The sequence below is a fragment of the Squalius cephalus genome (genome assembly GCF_949319135.1).
Source record: "Squalius cephalus genome assembly, chromosome: 12".
NCBI lineage: Eukaryota > Metazoa > Chordata > Actinopteri > Cypriniformes > Leuciscidae > Squalius > Squalius cephalus.
The window spans coordinates 4,674,235-4,696,989 of NC_137133.1; the positions used below are offsets into that span (position 1 = coordinate 4,674,235).

General features: G+C 38.1%; 1 protein-coding gene across 1 annotated transcript; it reads left to right on the plus strand.

Annotated features, from left to right (window-relative positions):
- Positions 1-22,727, plus strand: rab32a (RAB32a, member RAS oncogene family). The gene is made up of 3 exons (XM_079887282.1): positions 1-501; positions 16,465-16,742; positions 21,657-22,727. The coding sequence occupies exons 1-3, from the start codon at positions 288-290 to the stop codon at positions 21,804-21,806; spliced, it is 642 nt and encodes a 213-aa protein (XP_079743408.1). The 5' UTR covers positions 1-287; the 3' UTR covers positions 21,807-22,727.
- Positions 22,728-22,755: the final 28 nt, after the last annotated feature.

Below are 22,755 nucleotides of genomic sequence, written 5' to 3' on the forward strand. Positions count from 1 at the left end.
ACCTGACTGAAGCACATGAGTGTGCGTGTTCTTTTATTTCTTTGACCCTACAACCCAAGCTGATGAAAAGCAAAGCAATCCAATAGAGGCGTGATATTTCCGGGTCCTATGACTTATCAGGTGGTTGTCCGGTGGGAGGAGAGGGAGTGTGTGCTTTCTGTTTGAATACTTTCCTTACTCTAGTCCCCGAACCAAAAGCACTTCTCCAAACTGTCTGAGGGAGTAGAGGGGAAGTGGTTGTTCAAAGTTGCCAAAACTTTCCTCTCTCATAACTGACATTTGGCAGCATGGCAGGCGGATCTGTGTCGGAGTGTAAAGAGTACTTGTTTAAAGTTTTGGTGATCGGGGAACTTGGTGTGGGTAAGACGAGCATCATCAAGCGATACGTGCATCAACTCTTCTCGCAACACTACAGAGCGACCATAGGCGTGGATTTTGCACTCAAAGTCCTTCACTGGGACAGCAAAACACTAGTGCGGCTACAGCTGTGGGACATCGCAGGTAAGGAAGACTTTTAAACGGAAATGTCTTAAACTAACTTTTTATTTAAACTAGCTTTTAAGTGCTTTGTATGACCACCCTTACAATATTAAGTTTAGCCTAGTTGTCTCGACATTAAATAAGCCTTCAAGCATATGACTCTTGACGTAATGCTGAGCTTGAGAGACTAATGATGGAAAGTCCGACTCCATTCCGAGATTCGGTTCTTTTGAACCGTTCGTTTCAAAGACTAATGATGGAAAGTCCGACTCCATTCCGAGATTCGGTTCTTTTGAACCGTTCGTTTCAAAGAATCGTAATCGTACACAGATTGAACTTTTAATGACAGTATGACGTAGGCCTATTGCGTCACCGCATGGGCTGATAGCACTACATGCATGCAATAAACTAGTCTGTTCCAATAAATCTGATAAATAATAAAGTCAATAGCACAGTTTGCTAATTACATTTCGTTGAAGTTTTATTTAAAGGATACTTGTGCAATTTCATGTCTCCTAATGAATTTAACCTAAATAATTGCAGCCTACATTATAACCTCAACGTTTTACATGCCTTGGTTGAATGAGTTAAATTAAACCTTTCTTTTCTACGCGAAATGATTACAACTGTCTATTAGTTTTACACACTCATAAAAAATCGAAAAGCCCAAAGATCTGTATCTCTGCTAAATGAATTTAATATATGTTTGTGATGCCCTTTATCTTCTGTTTGTTTCTTTTCTTTTTTTCCCAAATTATTGTTGTTTCAAGTTATACTTACCAAATGTGTAAAAGAAATGTGTCAAGAACTTGATATCAAATTCTGTAATTTAGAAAATTCAATAAAATAAAAATTTACACACTCATCGTTTTCTCGAATCATTACGATTCGTGTGTGATCGATAGATGTTCTCCGTTCAGTATCGTTATGTGAACCGGTTCAATTGTATCATTGAAAAGATCCGACTCGAAACGATTCGGTCATAGCTTGAGACACTGATAGGCTACTAGATATGCTCACGGTTACAATACGCATCCCAACGCTACTGTAAGTGAAACATTGGATGACCTTTGGCAATATGACCGTTGAATAAACGCCAAAATTCTGTTTGGAAAGAAGGCACTAAACTTTCTGAAAGCCCAGGATAAGTGCGAGCTCTAGCTTAGGCTACTGTGACCACGTTTGAGTAGCGAACTGCGAACATAATTACTAACGCAATGTAGGTCATGTTGTGAGACTAGAGAGAAGGGAGGGGAGTGATATGCTTCATGCCATTATTGCTACCACATGATCCGGACAGGAACGTGCCTAAAAATGTTGAGAAGGAGCTCTATGTGCGTGACTTCACTAACCCGCATAATGCGTTATCCTTTGTTGATTCTGTGGCAAAACAGTCCCACAGTACCAGTGTTGTGTAACCTAGCATGCTTTGCTGAAAAGGGAAGTGAAATCACGTATCAACCGCCGCAAGCTTGACGTGACTTTGTGGAATGCAAGCAATTCATAAAATTATCTTTCATTCTTTCTTTCTTTTTTATATGACATGACAGATAATTTGGGAGAATAGTGTAGCTACTTGATTTCAGTTGCTTATAAAATCACTTTCGTCAGATTGCCTGGTGCTCCACAGAAGGGGAAAAAACAACACAGCTCTTCTAAAGCTGCTCATGACCTTTATGCAGTTTATTATTGAACCTTTCATATGAAGTTTGCATGTTTTATATCGTAGACCTTTTATGGTCTATAAAATATGATTTAGTGAGAATATGGAGCTCCCACTTGAGGAGGAAAAAACATCATTTTTATTTATAGTCCCAACTCCCAAACTTCAATTTTGTGCAGATATTGTGTTTTTATTAGGGCTGTCAAACGATTAATCGCGATTAATCGCATCCAAAATAAAAGTTTGTGTTTACATAAATAATATATGTGTGTGTATGGAGTATAATTATTTTCTATATATAAATACACACACATGCATATATATTTAAGAAAAATGTGTTATTTATATATAAAATATTTATATATAATATAAATTATATATAATATAAATATATATACACAGTATATACATGCAAATATTTCTTAAATATATACATGCATGTGTGTGTATTTATATATAGAAAATAATTATACACTGTACACACATATATATTATGTAAAAACAAACTTTTATTTTGGATGCGATTAATCGCGATTAATCGTTTGACAGCCCTAGTTTTTATTAATCTTTTTTTTTATATATATTAAATAAATAAATGTAATTAAAATAAATAACAGGCTACCTTTATAAAATGCATATACATATCTGTTGTCAATCCCAATAATATGTCTTAGTAAGATGATATTAAATGCTTGGTTAGCTCTGTTGTTTTAATTTGGTGGAAGTCATGTTGAAGATTGTCTACAACAGGTTTTTCAGCAAAGTTTAGAGTCCAGCTAATTTAGAGGCCTTAGGTATTCAGGCTTTATAGGGTTAATTTATATGCCTCAGAATGACTTGGCATTTTCACACTAAAGTGCTCCTGAGACATTTGAGAGCTGGAAGGTGAGCTGTCTGTAATCTGTTCACACTCTCTCTCTTCCTATTAGAGGAAGACCCACACTGCAATATCTATATTTCCCCAAAGACAGATTATGCCTTTCCACTGCACTATTCCTCGAGCACAATGGGACCATGGAGGCATGTTTAATTCAATATACTGTACCAACTGTCCACAGCAAACAAATGGACAACTGCAGTTTTCAATTTAATTTCAGTGTCATGTGCGTCAGCATCCTGTGAAATTGAATCGGAGGATTTGTTAGACTGGGATGGTTTGTGTGCATTTATGTCTACAAGTCTACATATAACGAGATGGGCATAAACAACTTTATCGCTTATCTGCTTTGCACCTTAAACTCTGCACTCTAGCATGAGACATGTATTTTCAGATTGTTTGAGACTTAACTGTATAACTTTTGTTAAAATATGTCTCTGATGTTCTGAGGTGCTCTTTGTACCCATGCTTCTTTAATAGGATGTCATGAATGTGAGTCTGATAACTAATATATTATATATTGTTACTGGGACACACAATGCAGAGCCAAAACATCTGCTCTTGGTTACACCTGAGACATTGAGAAGATTACGTGTTATGTGTTGAATTGATTGAATAGTTCAATTTAGGGTATGTTTACATGACAACGATATGCTTAAAATGGAGAAGTTTTTCCTTTAAGTTATACATGTACAGACGACACCATTGTCAAATGATTCCCATTCACACGGATAAAAATGCTGTATTCTGCTGCCAGGCCATTAGATGGCTACCCTGGTAATCCAGAGTTCTCGCGAGAGCACAAGTTGAATTTGCTCAGCGAGTTACTCTGGTGTCGAGTAATGATGCTCATTAAATATGCCCCTCGATCTGAGCTGCACCAATCACATCGGGTTATCTGATATAGGCGGGCCAGAGGCGAGCTAAACAGAAGACGACAGCGCTGTGACGTCGAAGTCATTATTAGTAAACATTGCAAGATGGCTATGGATGAACACCAGTTGTTTGAAACGGCTTTGGCCGCTACAATGAATGAGTTAGACTTGGCTTTTTATCTAAAACAGGAACAGAAGACGCCGCTCGAATCGTTCCTTTGCAAGAAGGACGTTTTTGCTGTTTTGCCGACCGGATACGGTAAGAGTCTAATCTACCAGTTAGCTCCGCTGGTAGCTAAGCGATGTTGTGATTGGTCGTAGTGTTATCCAATTGCGTGCTGTGAGATTTTCAAATGCATGCTTGGTGCCGCCCCTCGAGCTGGCCGATTTTCATTAGTTGACGCCAGACCATTAATCTTTTAGATTTAGGTCTGGATTTCCAGGCTATTAGATGGCGATAAAACACTATAGATTTAACATGTATTTTTGTTGTTAACATGGAACGCGTTTTCAAAAGTTTGCGTTTTCAGGCACCCAAAACACAGATGTCAAGTAGGGCCTAACCGAACGGCCAAAACACTAAAGTTTTACGGTTTTAGTTGAAAATGGTGTCGTGTAAACAGGTTTTTGGGTGCCTGAAAATGCAAAGTTTTGAAAACGGGTTTCAAAGTGCAAGTTTTTGACAACGGTCTCCGTGTAAACAACAAAAACGCATATCTCTGAAGACTATGACATCATGCACATGCGTATTACGTGTTCAGTCTATAGTGTTTCATCGCCATCTAATGGCCTGGCAGCAGAATACAGGATTTTTAGTCATTTTCGCGGATCCGTGTGAATGAGGATCGTTTTGACAATGGTGTTGCCTGTAAGCGAAAAACTCAAAGGAAAACTTCTTCGTTTTAAACATATCGTTGTCGTGTAAATGTAGTATTATGAAACTGAGCAAAAGTTTTGAAGTTTCATTTATCTTTAAAGTGTACATATTTAATTGTCCATATTTGTCCAAGCTGGCTAGATCGCCTTCTGGGATCTCCTCTGAGGTTTGTTTAACTTGCTGTCTTAGAATTTCAGGCAAATAAATTGAAAGACATTGTAAAGGGCTCCTTCACACAGAACACGTTTGCTTTGAAAAACGTGAGATGTAGGCAGTGGAATGGGGGAAAAAAACGCAATGTCTCGGGACGCATTTTTTAAAAGTTGAACTAATTTTAAAGCTACACTGTGTAGGATTTTCTCCCATCTAGCAGTGAAATTGTTTATGACTACCAACTGAATATTACTTTCTAGCCCCTCCCATACCGAGGGCGTTTTAACTCCTACGGTGGCCGTATTATTTCAAATCTGCCGGCAGTCGCGAGTAATCTCCCCCTCGCATTCGTCACGGTGCCACTGAGTGTCAAAACGCGAAAGGTGAAGCTTGAATTTCCAGGTATGTCCCTCTTTGGCTAATGTATTTTCAAGATGGAGGCGCAACATGGCTGCCGCCATTCGAGCGACTCGCTCGTATGTATTCTAAATGGCAGATTCTACGCTTACGAGAATACTTGATTAGTTGGTAGAAGTAATTACACATTAATGAGCACATATCATTTTGAAAGAAAGTGTTTTTTGCTAAGAATCAACTTAAAAAATTACACAGTGTAGCTTTAACTTGAGCGGCGTGTTTCTAGAATGCCATGACATGCACCAGGCGCTACAAAAGACGCGAGCGCAACGGTTATACACTTCTGTCAAGCGCATGTTTACATAGAAAAACAATGGTAAAGTAGGAGTGGAAAAACATGTTGTGTGAACTAAGGCTTTTTGTGAAAAATGATAGCTCATATGAGGAAGTTTCAAAGAAAAATTTATTGTGAAATTATCTGGACATTCCAGTTGTTTACTAAGCATTTGGACATTTTGAGAACAAATTCAAAAGGCAATTATGAACAAATAGTGGGGGTGGGGGGGTTCTTTTACAAGAACACGAGTTCTTTTACAGTAAGAACTGAATTCATGAGATTAGGTATATTGTATGTCAAATAAAAAAATATTTATTGCAAATAAACAGTGTCTCCATCCAAATTTTGGTTTTAACCTTTAAAAGCTGTTTTTTGGGGATTGAGTGGCAGTTTCATCAACTGTGGATTGTCCTTCATTTAGACCCCAGTGTTCCTTCAAAACAGATTTTTTGTTCCCATCTTCCTTCATTGCTTTCTCACTCAGCCTTTTATTCTCTCACTGCAGCCATGGTTGTCACAGTGAGCTGCAAGGACAACGTCAGTGATGTGTGAATTACACAGGTTGCATTCTTTCAGTCTGTATGTGGGTGCATGTTTGAATGTGTCTAGAGAACAGCTGGAATATATACGGTAGGGTACTGTGGCGCACAAGGATGTGGGATTAAAAACACAGGCGTTCGATTGTTCACTGTGACATCCTGGCCCAGTTCCCGAAGCCAGTCCAGACCTGTATCATCCTGGATAAAGTTGATCAAAGTCTGTCCCATTTACGCATTTACTTCTACACTGCTAATTTACCCTGTTAATCATGCACATAATTGGTAGCTCAGTGGTACTAATCAAGTACGCTGCTTTTCCATACCCACACCGAGTAGCGATTACGATAATGACCCTGAATTGGATGACTGTAATCAAGGCCTTCTGCAAATGCGTATGTGTCGGACCCTGACTGAAGCCAGGGGCTCACCCGCCTACCTTGGCCCAGAATAGCAGTGCTCCAATGAGGCTGTCTGAAAGGGACATGCTTATTACAGACAAGGAGTTTTAAAGAAAAGTCTTAACCTTGTGCCAGGGATTGGGATGACATGTTAGAAAAGCAGTGTGTTTCATTAATTCATGTCTGACTGACATTACAAGCCCCATCCATCCATCCATCCATCCATCCATCCATCCATCCATCCATCCATCCATCCATCCATCCATCCATCCATCCATCCATCCATCCATCCATCCATCCATCCATCCATCCATCCATCCATCCATCCATCCATCCATCCATCCATCCATCCATCCATCCATCCATCCATCCATCCATCCATCCATCCATCCATCCGCAATAGAGACGGGCCAATCAACGTACAGCGCTCAACTGCTAAACTAACTAAATACTCAAGCTTTTCTAAATGGCTCAAATTAGTTTGAATCGCAGTTAAATTGCTCGCTGTCAGTATTGGGTGGTCTTTGGGGTGTTGATTGCAGATAGCCTTTGCCCCAGTGCAGTGATGCCTCTGTCTCTGGTCATTAGCTGTACTGTTGGTTGGGTATGTAATGATGGCCCAAAGCGTCTGAAGTGTGTTGTTGTTCCACAGAGAAAAAAAATATGCAGCTGGCTCGTCTGGCTTGGATTGTTGCCATAGCAACACACCCACAAGATTGTTATCTTGATAAAGGCCATGCAGGAGAAACTTCAGGTTTCCATGGCTATGGACAGCAAGTATCCCTGTCTCCCTATGCCTCCGCCCTCTCTTTTCTCTCACTGTCTCAAGCTTATAAGTGATCTTCAATTCAGAATCACCATATTTAACATTAGCAGTCATATTTAGAAATACACAGATTTGTTTTTACATCTTAGTAAGAAATTAAATAATATTGTACTTTACAATGTACATATAGTAACAGTACGAAAATGTGGGTCAATGACATAACAATGTTAATTCATGCAGTTACTTTAATATGGGCATGTTTTTAATTTCTGAATTTCTAAAATGTTAACCTTGAAAAATTTTACTTTATGGTTACACCACATGACATTTTTGGAGTGATTCAATTATTGAAACTTTTCCTTTTTAAAACCATGTGAAATAAATGTGAAAACTTGTAATATATATATAAATATATATATATGTAAGCTGTTTCCTAAAGCCTATAGATTGAATTTCTCTTCCAAATATGTAACGCAATGACATCTAATTTGACGGATGTTGTGTAATTCATAAAGCTAGTGCTACATTTTGTGGTTTTAAAAAGAAAGTAGCAGAAACATCAATCAGAACTAGCCACTGAATAAACCTTCACTATCATTAAGACTCACTCAGTGTTGTCAAAACAGTTCATTGCTAATCATATTTATTGCAAAGGATTAGCCGCTATTGACCTCTCAAAATGTTGATCGGCCTGTCTCTATTGCTGTCATGCAGTCAAAGCTTTTGTTTACCTCGGGTCCCTTTTTGCTGGTGAGAAACTGTCAGTTTGTGTTGTGTTATATTTACACATGCTACAGGCGGGTCGATGTCCCATCGATTCTTTTGTGAGTTATAAAGACAAGACCATTGATTGTTAATAAATGGAGATTGATTCTTGACATTGCTTCTCCAGGGGAGAGAATAAGGTCTCCCTCTGCACAATTATTGACATGTCATTTCTGACTCTTATTCCCGGCATGAACAGTTTGGAGTGCACATTATTGATCAGGAGCGCGAAAAGAATAATAAAAAACAAGAAGTCACCATCACTGTCAAAAATGGCCTTTCATTAAAGAACAAAATTCTGATCTTTTGTGGTTGTCCTACATAACAAGCCATGGTTTGTCAGCCATTGGAATCATCATTGTGAATTGTAATGAGTTGAGGTTTGATCATTTTTTGCTCAACTGACCCTTCGCGTTTCTTACTCAGAAGTTTAACTGTATTTTTTTTTTATATAAGTACAAACTTTACAAGTTTTACATGCAAAGAATGAACTGGACATTTCCAGGAACAGCATGATTTTCCGTAAAATCCTCATAAGATGGTAAAAATGTATTGAATATTATTTTAACATGGTCTGGAATTAAGTTGGACATTGAAAATAAACCCTGCTTTTTATAAAATCTGCCATTTTCCTTTAAAAATTGGTTACATTACAGAAAAAGTAAAAAAAAAAAAAGATATTTTTTTTAATGATATTACATGTTTAATGGTGCTCTAAGCGATGTCACATGTTTTTTAGGCTGAAACATTTTTTGTCACATACAGCAAACATCTCCTCACTATCCGCTAGCTGCCTGAACCCTGAACACACTGTAAAAAAACCGCGGTCTCTGTAGACAGCCCAGGCTCCACAAATGGCAACAAAAACAAACTGGGCCAGCCTGCACCATGAAACATAACAAACAGTGTTCCAGCCAATAACCGGCAAGAAGGATTTGGGGGTGGGGGTGGGGGTGTTAGTGCGCGTGCTCATGAAGGGGGGTGTGGGGAGTGGAGGAGAGAGAAGCATGAAGAGGGAAGTTAGCTAGAGGAGAGATGTCCTAGACAACGACTAATGTTAGAATTATATTCTCTTGAATTTTGATATGGCCGACACACGACCAAAGAGACGACGTTCCGATGAACAAATAGCAAAGAAGAGGGAAAAGGAAATGGAACGCGCAAAGTCCCGAATTTACATTGGAAAAGCCTGTTTCAGGAAGCACGGAAGGGAGGGGGAGGGGACAGGATGAGGAGGAGCAAGGGTCGAGCTAGCCTCCGTTTTGTTTGACAATACTTTGAACGTCAACAAGAAGTGACGTCACCCAACATCGCTTAGAGCACCTTTAATTAAAAGAAAACTATCATTAAATGACTTAATATGGGGGTTTATATATACAGTACACACACACACACACACACACACACACACACACACACACACACACACACACACACACACACACACACATATATATATATATATATATATATATATATATATATATATATATATATATAAAATAAATGCAGGCTTGATGAGCATGAGACAAAAACATTAAAAATAGTAATGTTCCTAAATTATATATATTAAATTCAGAAAGCAAATAAACCCCCATAATATGTAATTTAATGTTAGTTTTTTTTCTTTCATCAAAATATACAGTGGATAAAATAATTATTTGATCCCCTGATGATTTTGTAAATTTGCCCACTTACAAAGAAATGAAGGGTCTAGAGTTTTTATGCTAGATTGTTTTTAACGGATAGAGACAGAATATCAACCAAAAATCCTGAAAAAAACACATTATATAAAGGTTATAAATTGATTAGCATTTGATCGAGTGAAATAAGTATTTGATCCCCTACCAACCAGCAAGAACTCTGCTTCCCACAAATTGGTTATGTGCCCATGTGAAACACAGATTAGTCCTGTCACTTTAGGAGAATACTCCTAATGTCAGCTTGTTATGTGTATAAGGGTGTTTTCACACCTAAAAGTCCGCACCAAGGTCCAAACAAAAGTTCATGTTTTGATACATTGTATACATTCGGTTAGTTTTGGTTTGGTTTCACATTGCAATTATGCGAGCGCACTAAAGAACTTTACATGACATACTTGCGTCCAGTGCAGTCGTCATCATCTATATGGACTGCATCTTGACATTGATTGGTTTGTTAACGGACGTGCGTCTGACGTCAGCGTGTTGTCAATTCGGCGGAGAACTTTGACCAGAATTAATAGCTGTGTAAGGACATCAGGGACATGATTGTAGACCTGCACAAGGCTGGAATGGGCTACAACACCATCAGCAAGAAGCTTGGTGAGAAGGAGACAACTGTTGGTGCCATTATTCGCTAGCAATACAAAATAACCATCAATCACCCTCGGTCTGGAGCTCCATGCAAGATCTCGCCTCATGGGGTACGGATGATCATGAGAAAGGTGAGGGATCAGCCCAGAAATACACGGGTGGAGCTTGTTAATGATCTCAATGCATTTCGGACCACAGTCACCAAGCAAACCATTGGTTACACACTACGCCGCAATGGATTGAAATCCTGCAGCGCCTGCAAGGTCCCTCTGCTCAAGAAGGCACATGTACAGGCCCGTCTGAAGTTTGCCAATGAACACCTAAATTATTCCGAGAGGGCTTGGGAGAAAGTGCTGTGGTCAGATTAGACCAGAATTGAGCTCTTTGGCATCAACTTAACTCGTTGTGTTTGGAGGAAGAGAACTCAACTCAACTCAGCTGTTTCTCTGCTAAGGGTACAGGACGACTTCACTGTATTGAGGGGCTGATGAACGGGGCCATGTATCGTAAAAACTTGGACGAGAACCTCCTTCCCTCTCCCAGGACACTGAAGATGGGTCGTGGATGGGTCTTCCAGCATGCAATTACCCAAAACATACCGCCAAGGCAACAAAGGAGTGGCTCAAGAAGAAGCACATTAAGGTCTTGGAGTGGCTCCAGACCTTAATCTTATAGAAAATCTGTGGAAGGAGCTGAAACTTTGACTTGCAAAGCAACACCCAAGAAACCTTGAGGATTTAGAGAGGATCTTAAAGAGGAATGGACCAAAATCCCTCCTGAGATATGTGCAAACCTGGTGACCAACTACAAGAAACATATTATCTCTGTGTTAGCCAACAAGGGCTTCTCCACCAAGTACTAAATTATGTTTTGCTTGGGGATCAAATACTCATTTCATTCACTGAAATGCAAATCAGTTTATAACCTATTTATAATGTGTATTTTTCAGGATTTTTGGTTGATTTTCTGTCTCTATCCTTTAATATAAACCTACCATAAAATGATTGACCCTTCATTTCTTTGTTAGTGGGCAAACTTACAAAATCAGCAGGGGATCAAATGATTATTTTCTCCACAGTTTCTCCAAATCCAATTGGATGGTTTGTCCTCAGATTGGGCCTAGGACTTATTGCCAAAGTTTATTACAGAAAGTAAAAGTCTTAACAAGCATAACGTGACAATAAATTGTTTTCATAATCAAAGAAAAAAGTGCATTTCTTTGATTTGCACAACCTAGATGAACTCAATGTTTTTCTCGGCTTCCTCATTTTAGTGTCATTTTACACACCCCTCAGGGAGCCATGGACCAGTGAAAGCACCTTTCATTGTGAAACTATTACATCACACTGTGGCTTTTTCGCAGTTAATACAAGAGCTTACTACTCCATTTTGCCTTTTTCATTTCATGCAAAGCCTCTTCTTTCACACTATTCTCCCAGCAGTTCCCCTTTTCTCTTTCGATAAGTATAGCCGACTCTCTGTGAAGCACTTCAGGTACTGTTCGCTTGCTCAGTCAAACTTCACTGGTCTTCTGTTTTGCTATAATAGCGCCACACATATTAATTGTGAGAAAATGGCAGTACATAACAGCATGCACAGCACAATGTGGTGTAAAGTATTGAGCATAAGAGAATGATTCTGGCCCTTCTCATGCCGTTTAGGAACTAAAAGCAGTTCTGAGATTTTCTTGCTTGACTTGCTCTGTGACAGCATGCCCAACTCACCAAATGCGTTCATGAGTTCGTTTGTGTCTGGTCTCTGAATACTCGGTATCTTCAATTCATCAGAGCAGTTTTTTTAATTTAAGATTTTTAGGGCTGTGTGCCCAAAATGGACTGGGAGCCAAAAATTAGGTTCTGTCTTCTTATGTGTCAGCCCTCCCATGTGTTCACCTGAGGTTAAATGGTCTAAATTTAGTCCAGCAATCAAGAGCAATTAGCTGCCGAGAGACCTAAGAAGCTTTTGACGTGTGAAGTGCGTAGCTGAACGAGCGAAGATAATGGAACTCAACTGAGACTGTTGGGGGATAAAATGTGCTCCATGTTTTAATGCTGATCACTGGAAACCAAATATAGACATCCGAAAGTCTATATGGTACAAACCTACTGTGTTGAATGCAATGCTGGAGAGCAGGGTTTGACTGTTGGGAGGTCGGACTAAAATCAGGCCTTGGAAAAATTCCAGTCCGTTTGGCCAACACGATCCCCTATGAACATTTTGAAGGCCTGATTATGAATGAATGAATGAATCAATTTAATAGCAGGAGGTATTATTACTGAATATCAAATGCAGTTAGCATTCTTAATTTTGCATATTTTTGTCACAAGAAATGCACAATTGACAGTAAAACATTGATTTTGAGTCAAGTAAAGTGAATTTACAATAAAATCTGTCAAGTTAAACTGAATTTATGCAGGACTATTTTTTAATTCTGTCAGACTTACTAATATCTTAATTATTGAATTCATTTTCAGTTTATTAGAACTAAACATTGTAATAAATAAACAAGCAAGCAACTGTCAGTTTGTGCATTAGGGGTGTGTACTGTTCAGATACTCATTCAACAACATTCAGGAATGAAACATTTCTGTTGTGAGTTGCTCTGAGATATGTGCCATTTAATTGAGTTTGAGCTACTTTCTTTGGCGATTTAACTGGGAATATTGTGTCTGTAAGTTGTACGTCTGTAAATCTAAGTTACTCAATATTACCTTAGCCTAGACTTCGTACTTCCGCTCAATTTCAGTTCGCTTCTGTACTCAGTCTGAGATAGCGACCGTTCTCCCCGTTTTCTTCCGGCCTGAAAACGACCAGAGGGCGGGCTGAGAGCCGTGACGTGGACGCTGATTGTACCGTGGATGCGTAGATTTACTTCACATAATCGGCAAAAGTCGTTCACAGCCATGTTCACTCCGGTATTTCGCTCGATGGTTTTGTTTTCGCATCATACATGTGTTTACAGTGGAAGTTAGATGAGGCTGAGCATGCGCATAACACACGCCATAACCAAACGTTATGTGTAACCAATGATTTTAAACTTCAGACAAGCAACCCCCCCCCCCCCCCCCCCCCCACACGAGAAAGAAAACGCTTTTCAATTATGCCATGCCAGACTCTGAGCAGAGTTTGGTATAGAGCTGGTAAGTCCCGCCCCTTCCTCTAACCCCACTGGACCTCTAGGTTGAAAAATCGTCAATGCAAGTGAATGTGAGAAAATAATTATTTTCTGGTCCCGTTTGAATTTTGCCATGAATGTGAACATATGTTGTCTGTGAATTTTTAATATAATTTTTCGTGTAAAGAATGCTACAATTTAGCGGGTAGAAGTTTGATACGGTTAGACTTTGTGTGAGAGCACTTTGTGGACTACAACTCTTCGCTGCTTTCAGACGGGAATCTGAAGAAAGAACAGCCCATTTGGTTTAAATGGTGACATTTGGGTACAAAACACACAGGCATCTCGATCTGTCTCCATAGATTATCGCAGCATTAGCACCGTGATTTGACAAGTGGAGGGAAAATGTGTTATGGGGTGACGTCACATAGGCGACATAGTCTTTCTCGTCATGTCTTTTCCACAACTGCTAGACAAAGAATCATACAATATACTGTCAAACTCGTAACATGAAAAATTATATAAAAAATTCACAGACAACATATGTTCACATTCATGGCACAATTCAAACGGGACCAGAAAATAATTATTTTCTCACATTCACTTGCATTGACGATTTTTCAACCTAGAGGTCCAGTGGGGTTAGAGGAAGGGGCGGGACTTACCAGCTCTATTACCAGGCTAATATTAACTTGCTTATTTATTGAACATTTCTTTAAAAAAGCAAATCTGAATAACCATCCATTACAGGTTGAGATGATCAGCCGTATTCAGGAAAAACTGTGGGATATTGCCCCCCAAAAGTAGCTAGAAAATTAAAGTAGAATATTAAACATACTCATTGCTATTTGTTACCAGAAATATCAATATCCTTCAGCCTCTTGGCATAGAGGCGAATGGCGAAATATGCGAATCAACTCTCTCTTATCACAAACGCACACGGATGCCTCATTGCACTTCCCCAGCTTCCCTCACACTCTGAAGAAAGAGAAAGAGAGTGAAGAACAAAGCAATGTCAGGCATTCGAGACGGGCCCATGATTACAGTCTTCCTCTGTCTGAACTCTGATCTGAGAGAGTGCTTTGGGCTCTGGCTTAACTGTGGCATAAACACTAGAGTGTTCTAGACACATGAAGCTGCTCTGAAGTCTTTTTATTCATATGTGAAACAGCACATTGTCACGAGCCACTGATTTGATTCTGAGGGGTCTGCATGTCTAGGTGGCTTGATTTAGGTGTTCACATCTCATTTGTGAAAAATTAGTTTTTAACTTAGCCTGCTGTTAATATAGGCCTACCTGTTTATTCTGTCTTAAATTGTCTTAACATCTATTTGATGCCAATTTAGAAGGATTAGATTTAAGGCACCCATTCATTTTTAATATTGGGCTTGCTTAAGTGGAAGATGTCTTGGACTAATGCTGACATTTAGGACTGTGAATACAGCATTACTACAGCAAAGTCTTCAGCTAATCTTGCTATTGTAGAAATCGTTATTTATATTTTCCCTCCATTGAGTTTAACACACACACACACACACACATACACACACACACATATATATATATATATATATATATATATATATTCAATGTTGACTGTCTCTTTCTATCATTTTCTCTTTCTCTAATTGTCCATTACTTTCCTCCCCCCTTTGTTTTAATGCCTCATTTTGTTGTATAAAAAAGGAGGTCAAGCTCAGTTTTTCCTTTTGAGCAAGTGTGAAGCAGAATGCCATTTTCACTGAAGGTCCAAGGTCTATTCATTTTTCTCCATTTTTCATTTAATCTCTTCTGTAACAGTGGTGTTATGCACACTTGAATATTAAAGCTTGAATATAAAATAATGTATTCTCTTGGTTTTTACATATCAAGGCAGTAAATGTAATGATAAAGTGAGTGTGGTGAATTTAGGTGAGAGGGATATGAGAGGGGTGTGTGCACTGAGTCAGTTCTTTTGATGTGTTATTAGCAACTACCGCTGGGCGAATCTTTTGCTCCACTCTTCCTTTTTTCTGTCCATCTAGCTTTCGAAGACTTTGCGCTGTGCCGGGCTTTATCCCTCCTCAGGCAAGATGAACTATGAGACAGAGCAGCACATCTAAAACTGATTGTGTCCAGACTTGCTCAGAATGTGTGTTCTCTGGGCTGGAACACTATTGACTGCAGCATTGCAGTGCTAACATAAACTTGCTTCAATTAGCACCCGTTATCTCCCATTATTAAAAATATTTATGGAATGTGATGGGAAATTAAACTGAATTTAAACTGGTTGAATTCAAATTTAAATAAAATTACTAGGGCTGTCAAACGATTAATCGCGATTAATCGCATCCAAAATAAAAGTTTGTTTTTACATAATATATGTGTGTGTACGATGTATAATTATTTTCTATATATAAATACACACACATGCATGTATATATTTAAGAAATATTTGCATGTATATACTGTGTATATATATTTATATTATATATAATTTATATTATATATAAATATTTTATATATAAATAACACATTTTTCTTAAATATATATGCATGTGTGTGTATTTATATATAGAAAATAATTATACTCCATACACACACATATATTATGTAAACACAAACTTTTATTTTGGATGCGATTAATCGAGATTAATCGTTTGACAGCCCTAAAAATTACATGATATACATGTATATCAGTATTTGCTGAGAACCTCCCCATCCCCACATGAAGATATTCAAGATAATTTAATAATTGTAGCAGACAAAAACTCTGAGTTAGACCTGATTGTTTATTAAATCTTATTTTCTAATTAATATATATTACTTAATTGTAATTAATTTAAATAAACAATTACATCTTCCCTTATTTAATACATTTTATAATTTTTAATTGAATTACTTTTTGTGTGTGTGTGTGTGTGTGTGTGTATATAACTGTATGACTATAATTTTGCTTTTATTGTTTTGTTTTTTTCTCATGTTTAGGTCAAGAGCGGTTTGGGAACATGACCAGAGTTTATTATAAGGAGGCAGTGGGTGCGTTTGTTGTTTTTGACATTACCCGAGGCTCTACGTTCGAGGCTGTTTCAAAATGGAAGCACGATTTGGACAGCAAGGTGAAACTGGCCAATGGCAATCCCATCCCTTCCGTCCTTCTGGCCAATAAATGTGACCAGAAGAAAGATGGATCCAACAGTTCCTCACTTATGGACAACTTCTGCAAGGAGGCTGGGTTTTTGGGTTGGTTTGAAACATCAGCTAAGGTAATCTAAACTCATTCTGTGTTCACTTAGCCTCTTAAATGTTTGTTTGTACTAGGTCAAAATGAAGGAGAACTTGTCACGATAGAGTTTTGCTTAGAATAGAAGCTTCTTACTACACCTTTCCTCTCTGATCTGCTCAGACGACCATGAAAGCTGCCATATTAGATCAAGTATTTAAGATGGCTGACATTCTCCATGGTATTAGGGCCAAAACGGCATCACTGCAGCAGTCTTAAGAACATTAGCCACTCCTCATGCCTGAATCACCTGACATATGTCAAATGTGCAATGTGCAGCTCATCACGTGAAGCAGCAGTATGTATGGGATTTTTAAGGGAGACATTTTTTTTTCTCAGCTACTCAACTACTGAGTCCCACTGTTTTAAAATGGGATAGATAGTGGAACAGTGTTTGATACACTGGAGAAAAATTTAGTATCAAAATTGATTGATACTGCTACATTAATAGATTGGCCGATATTGCCTTTTTATGACCAGTGCAATATTGATTTTTATTATATACATTTTTAATCCATTTATTTTTATTAAAATTAGTTATTTTTATTTTTTAAATTGACATCACCGTTCAAAAGTTTGGACTCATTTAAATTCACCATGAAATCAAAATAGAAATAAAAAGTATGAATTTTTAGTTTTTTTTATTTATTATTCATGCCCTCATAATCTTTATTCATAATACCATCTCTGACTCTTGATGACGCATACACCGGTGCAAGGGAGGGACAATAATCCCTACACTCCACTCACTCACTCACATGAGATTGTAGCGTAGACAAATGTGTGTAATTTCATCGGACTGGTGCAATGAGAGTTATACACATACAATGAAAATAAAGGAAATTCAGAAAATCAAGTACCGCCTTACATTTTTCTCACTCAAGAAGCCGTTTCTCGCAGTTATACATCATAATAGGGAAGACAAGACGATCGCAACTTCCACTTCATGCTGACTTTAAGATTTATTTTAAATAAATAAATGTTGATTGCTTTTATTTAGAAAGGATGTATTGAATTGATCAGAAGTAAAGAATAAAGACATTTATGTATACAACATATTTTTATTTGAAATAAATGCTGTTTTTTCTGATCTTTCTATTCATTAAAGGATCTCGGGGAAAAACAGGATCACTGTTTCCAAAAAAATATTAAGAAGCACAATCATTTTCAAGTGTAATAATAATAAATGTTTTTTGAGCTCCAAATCAGCATATCTGGATGATTTCTGAAGGATCACTAAAGACTGGAGAAATAGCAGCAGACATTTTTTAATTATTCATTTATTTTACTTCTGCTATTATTTATGGCATTGTGTTTGTATTATGGAAGTCATCTATTTTTCTTAGTGCCTGTAGTATCCTGACTTTCACATGGTTCTTATTACAAATGGATGTCATTCATGACCAACATTCATAGTCGCATATTTTACAGTGTCAGCTGAATCTTGAAAACACTGCAAGAGTAAAGGGAACACAATATGTGTGTTTATAGTCTTACATCAGCAGTTTCTTTGATGTATTTGGCAAATTAATCTTCTTTCTTTCCTGCACACACATTTTGAGGGATGCTGGGTGGATCTGGGTAAATCAAGTTGGCTAAAGAGAAATCGTCTTATATAGAAATAAGAGAGAAGCAAGAAAACAGGTAAAGAGAGGAGGCGGAGGAGAAGAAAATGTCTGTTTGTTAATTCTGGGGAATACAGTGTCTTGAGGAGTGTGTGATTGAGTAGGTATTTAACACTCTGTTAAATTATACCCCTTGAAATGCATTTTCAAGTCACACGATTTGGCCTTAAATATCTTGACTGTGTCTTGCTATTTAAAAAGTGTTTGTTCAGTTTCTGTCTGTTGCGGTGTCTGGTCTTAACTGTTTAACAGAAGGTGTCTCATCAGTCAGTCTGCATAAGCACATGTTTCTGAAATAGATCTCTCCATTAGGGACTCAAGCACACAGATGTCTGGCTGGGAGCTCTGGCACCTGTCGTGTGTGTGTGTATATGTATGTGTGTTCAGTGCATGTACATGTGTGCATGGTGAATGTGTCTATCAGGACCTCCTTGTGTTCAGTCAAGCCTCTGTGCTGACTAGTCCGGAGAGATTGAATGAGTCTCTCTTTTTTTCTATCGCTCCTCTCCCAGTGGGATGCATGTGTATTTAGTTTTTAGGCCTTTTTTGTACAAATGACATTTATGGATGGAAAGGCCTGTATTGCTTGAGAGTAAAAAACAAAGGAAGAAAATAATTGTGAGATAAAGTTTAAAATAAGAAATAGTCACATTGTGAGAAACAGTCACGTTGGGAGACATAATAGCATTTATGAAAAAATAGGAGAAAGTAATTTTAAAGTGAAGGAAATTTAAATGGAAAAGTAATTTCATTCATTCATTCATTCATTCATGCATTTATTTGTTCATTCATTTGTTCATTCATTCGTTCGTTCGTTCATTCATTCAGAGGTTGCAAAAGTGTTCCATAGAAAATTAAAACACACCTAAAAAAAAAAGTAGGAATTTTTTCTAAACATCCTTAAAAAGTCTAAGTCTAAACATCCTTAAAAATAAATATACTTGAAACAAAAATGTTTTTTTCTTGTTTTAAAGGAGACATATCATGCTTTTAAATCGTTCCTTTTTACATATAAATCATACATTTGTAGTCTATATAAAGCGGAACTGCAATGCTTGGGTCTGAATTCCTCATCATTATAGCTCCACAGGCCCCTTTTCTACCCCTTTTCTGATGTGCGTCTGAGAGCAACTCGTTTTGGTGCTGTCTCTTTAAATACAATTGATACACTTTATAACCCGCCCCCTCTCCAGGTGACACTCGGTTCAACTCCACCCCGTTCGGCCATTTTTGTAGTTTGATATCAGAGATACGATTATCTAGCGGCACAGAAACTTTTTATTCACACGTTATTAACAAAATATCAACAACGGAAGACTTGTCCAGCCAGCCGTACATGTTCGAGCCAGAGTCGGAGCCGGAGCGAGATGAAAATGAAGACGACGAACCTGCAGAACAACGTCTTCATATGGATGTATCGCAATGGTGTGTTACTGTATTTACACATGAAACTTTGGTCTTCCGACCTTTTACCACCGTGTCGATTTATTTTGATTAATATGTGCGCGGGAGAGAGAGCAAGACAGCGTCTAGTTTGGAGACGGTGAAGTCTTGTTTACACTTTCGCCTGGCTCCGAAGAGAGAGAGAGTGCGTGCGCGCGACCGGGTCTCTCTCTCTCTGCTCGTTCTTTCAGTTAAACATGCGCCCTGTCACAAGCACGGCAGTTCATCTACATTAGACGGTGTAATGAAGCGTGTGGGTTACTACATCCAACAACCGAACATTTGAACTTACCCTCTCGTAACTTCTGCATCTTTTAGCTTGGACTACAAAATTGCAGCGAGGAATAAAAATGGCGGATTGTTAGAAGTGTTGGGCCTGGAAGTCAATGTCCTTATTTGGCAGTTCCGCTGCAAATACTGTGACGTAATAGTTCACAAAACGTCATAGATAACAGAAAAATCGGAACAGGTTGAAAAATAAGGTCAAAACAGAATATAAAGATATCAACGAAGCACCTGAAGAGAATAATTTCAACTTTTCTGTACTTCTAAACACTCCAAATATACAACAAATATACAACAGTGGATTTAGCATGATATGTCCCCTTTAAGCATAAACCTCACTAAAATGCAGTAGTTTCATGATTGCATGCAAATTGAACAGCAAACTTAATTCAAGTTATGCTCTTATGTCATACACATTTTTGCATCTAAGGAAAATGTATACATTTTTAAGAATGTTTAGAAACTTTTACTGGAAAATAAGACAAAAAAATACTTAAAGTTATTATTATTAGGGCCCGAGCGCCGAGTGTGTGACGACCCTATTGGAATTGCTCCGTTTATTATTTTGTTGTTTTGCTCTGTGTGGGCAGACAAATAGGCTGCAGGTCTTCTTTGATATCTTTAGTTTTATTTGATCATCATCATAATTTCATAGCATGTCTTTGGGTAGAGTTGATACAAGCTTCTCAATGGCCCATACAGATCTCTAAATGGCAATGATTTCAACCATCATTCCTACCAAAAGAGATCACAACAGGTCACCACCATTCAAAACAAGCAAGGACACAGTACACGCTCTGAAAGTCATGGCTCAAAGCAGTCTCATGATGTTCTTAACAAGCTTGAAAATCCAAGTTATTTACACTGCTCACTCCAAGAAAACAGCATTTTCTTGCCCTCCATAAACTGCTGGACATCAGTTGTTTCATACAAACGTTAATTGTCTCTCAGCATGGCCTTGCCACCTGTATTGTGCTCAGTACTCTGGGTGAATGACAAATACGCATGGTTGGCTTTTGTTTAACCTTTCTGTTTTCTGCCCTTTTCCTCAAATCAATCTTACTCACACTCTCGCTTTGAAACCACAGACTACTTAAGGATAGAGGGATGTAAATGGAAAGAGTGAAGTGTCTCAAAATACAGATGAGAAGTTGTGTAGGCGGGTGCCTTCAATCCAGCTTCATGCTGAAGTGCCTCTTGAAACTTCACCACGCACTCAGTTTAGCTTAACAAGTTAAGTCTATTGACCATTCTGTAAATGATCTCAATATTCTGGAAAGGTTCCAGTGTCATATCAAACCTGTATGACTTTACTCTTTCTTCTGCAGGACACAAAATAAGATACCTTGCAGAATGTCTCAGCGATACACTGAAAGTCAATGAGGTCTGTTGATGTTTGGACCCAATTGACTTTCATTGTATGTTCAAAAACAGTTCAAGAACAAGATCATATTTTGTGTTCTACAGGCATACAGGTTTGGAACGACATGAGGAATAATCTTTTGGTGAGCTATCCCTTTAACATTTGACTTTGCTCACTGCAGGACAACATCAACGTTGATGAGGCTGCCCGGTTCTTGGTGGAGAACATCCTTCTCAATGATAAAGGTCTTTCCTATGAAGAAAACAATGGTGACAAGATTAAACTGGACCAACAAACAGTGCCTGCTGAGAGCAAGCCAGGTTGCTGCTAGTGTGGATGCTCTTGTGTGTCCCATTATCCGCTGTGGATAGGAGGCAGGAGGCTCAACAAATTCCCCAAACCCCATCCCATCTCATCCCTGCCACGGATCACAATCACAACCAGGGGCCAACAGATGTCAGTTCGTGCTCTAAAAGGGGAGGAGAAGACATCACCAAAAGGACAGATGATCTGATCAGATAAAACATCTTTCTGGTGTTTTTAATGACCAGTTTTCTCTCTAGCCCCGTGCCTTGTTTGTCCTTTTGTATAGTGTCAAGCAAGTTACTTCAATGTGTGCATGTTGAAACTAAATGGGTGTCATAGGACCAGGCAAATACCAGTAAAAGTTCTTAGCCAAAATTAAATTAAACTAGTGCCTTTGTCACAGAGGGTGAGCTGTTTTAATGTACTCTGCTGGACTATTTGCACAAGCTGGGAATTGCCACCCTAAATTTTGCAGGAAAAAAGTTCTCAAGATGTCACTTTCTGAAAAAATCTTACATATTCCCAGGGCATTTAGTCTGTTGTGAAGATCCAACCACCAACAATCAAGGAAAAAGAAAATGAATAGGTCTTCTAATGGACCATATAGGCCAAAGAATCATGGGCCTATATGGATGTACATTTGTGGTTCATGTTGGGTTTCCTCAGGCTTGTACATGATAACGTTTAAATATGTTTATTACGGTAATTGTTTTTTTTAATTGGTACTGAATGAGGGATCTGAGCACTTGCTCTGTCCATGGCTTTATTCTACAATGAACTGAAGGCAAATATACATTTTTAATATGCTGGACCGATTCTGTCAAGTTTGCAAACAAACATTTGTTGAAGTAACAATTTCTGACAAAATAAAACTTTTTAAATGTTCATGGGTTTTTCTTTGTATGCTCAATAAAAATGAGAGAATGTGTCATGAATTCAAAATTCTAACAAAAGTGACATTATTATTATGATGA

Bases quoted from the DNA above. Each gene is read 5' to 3' on its own strand.
- rab32a (XM_079887282.1), top strand. From the start codon at position 288: ATGGCAGGCGGATCTGTGTCGGAGTGTAAAGAGTACTTGTTTAAAGTT. The intron at 502-16,464 runs GTAAGGAAGACT...TCTCATGTTTAG, and splicing joins ACAGCTGTGGGACATCGCAG to GTCAAGAGCGGTTTGGGAAC. The intron at 16,743-21,656 runs GTAATCTAAACT...TGCTCACTGCAG, and splicing joins GGTTTGAAACATCAGCTAAG to GACAACATCAACGTTGATGA.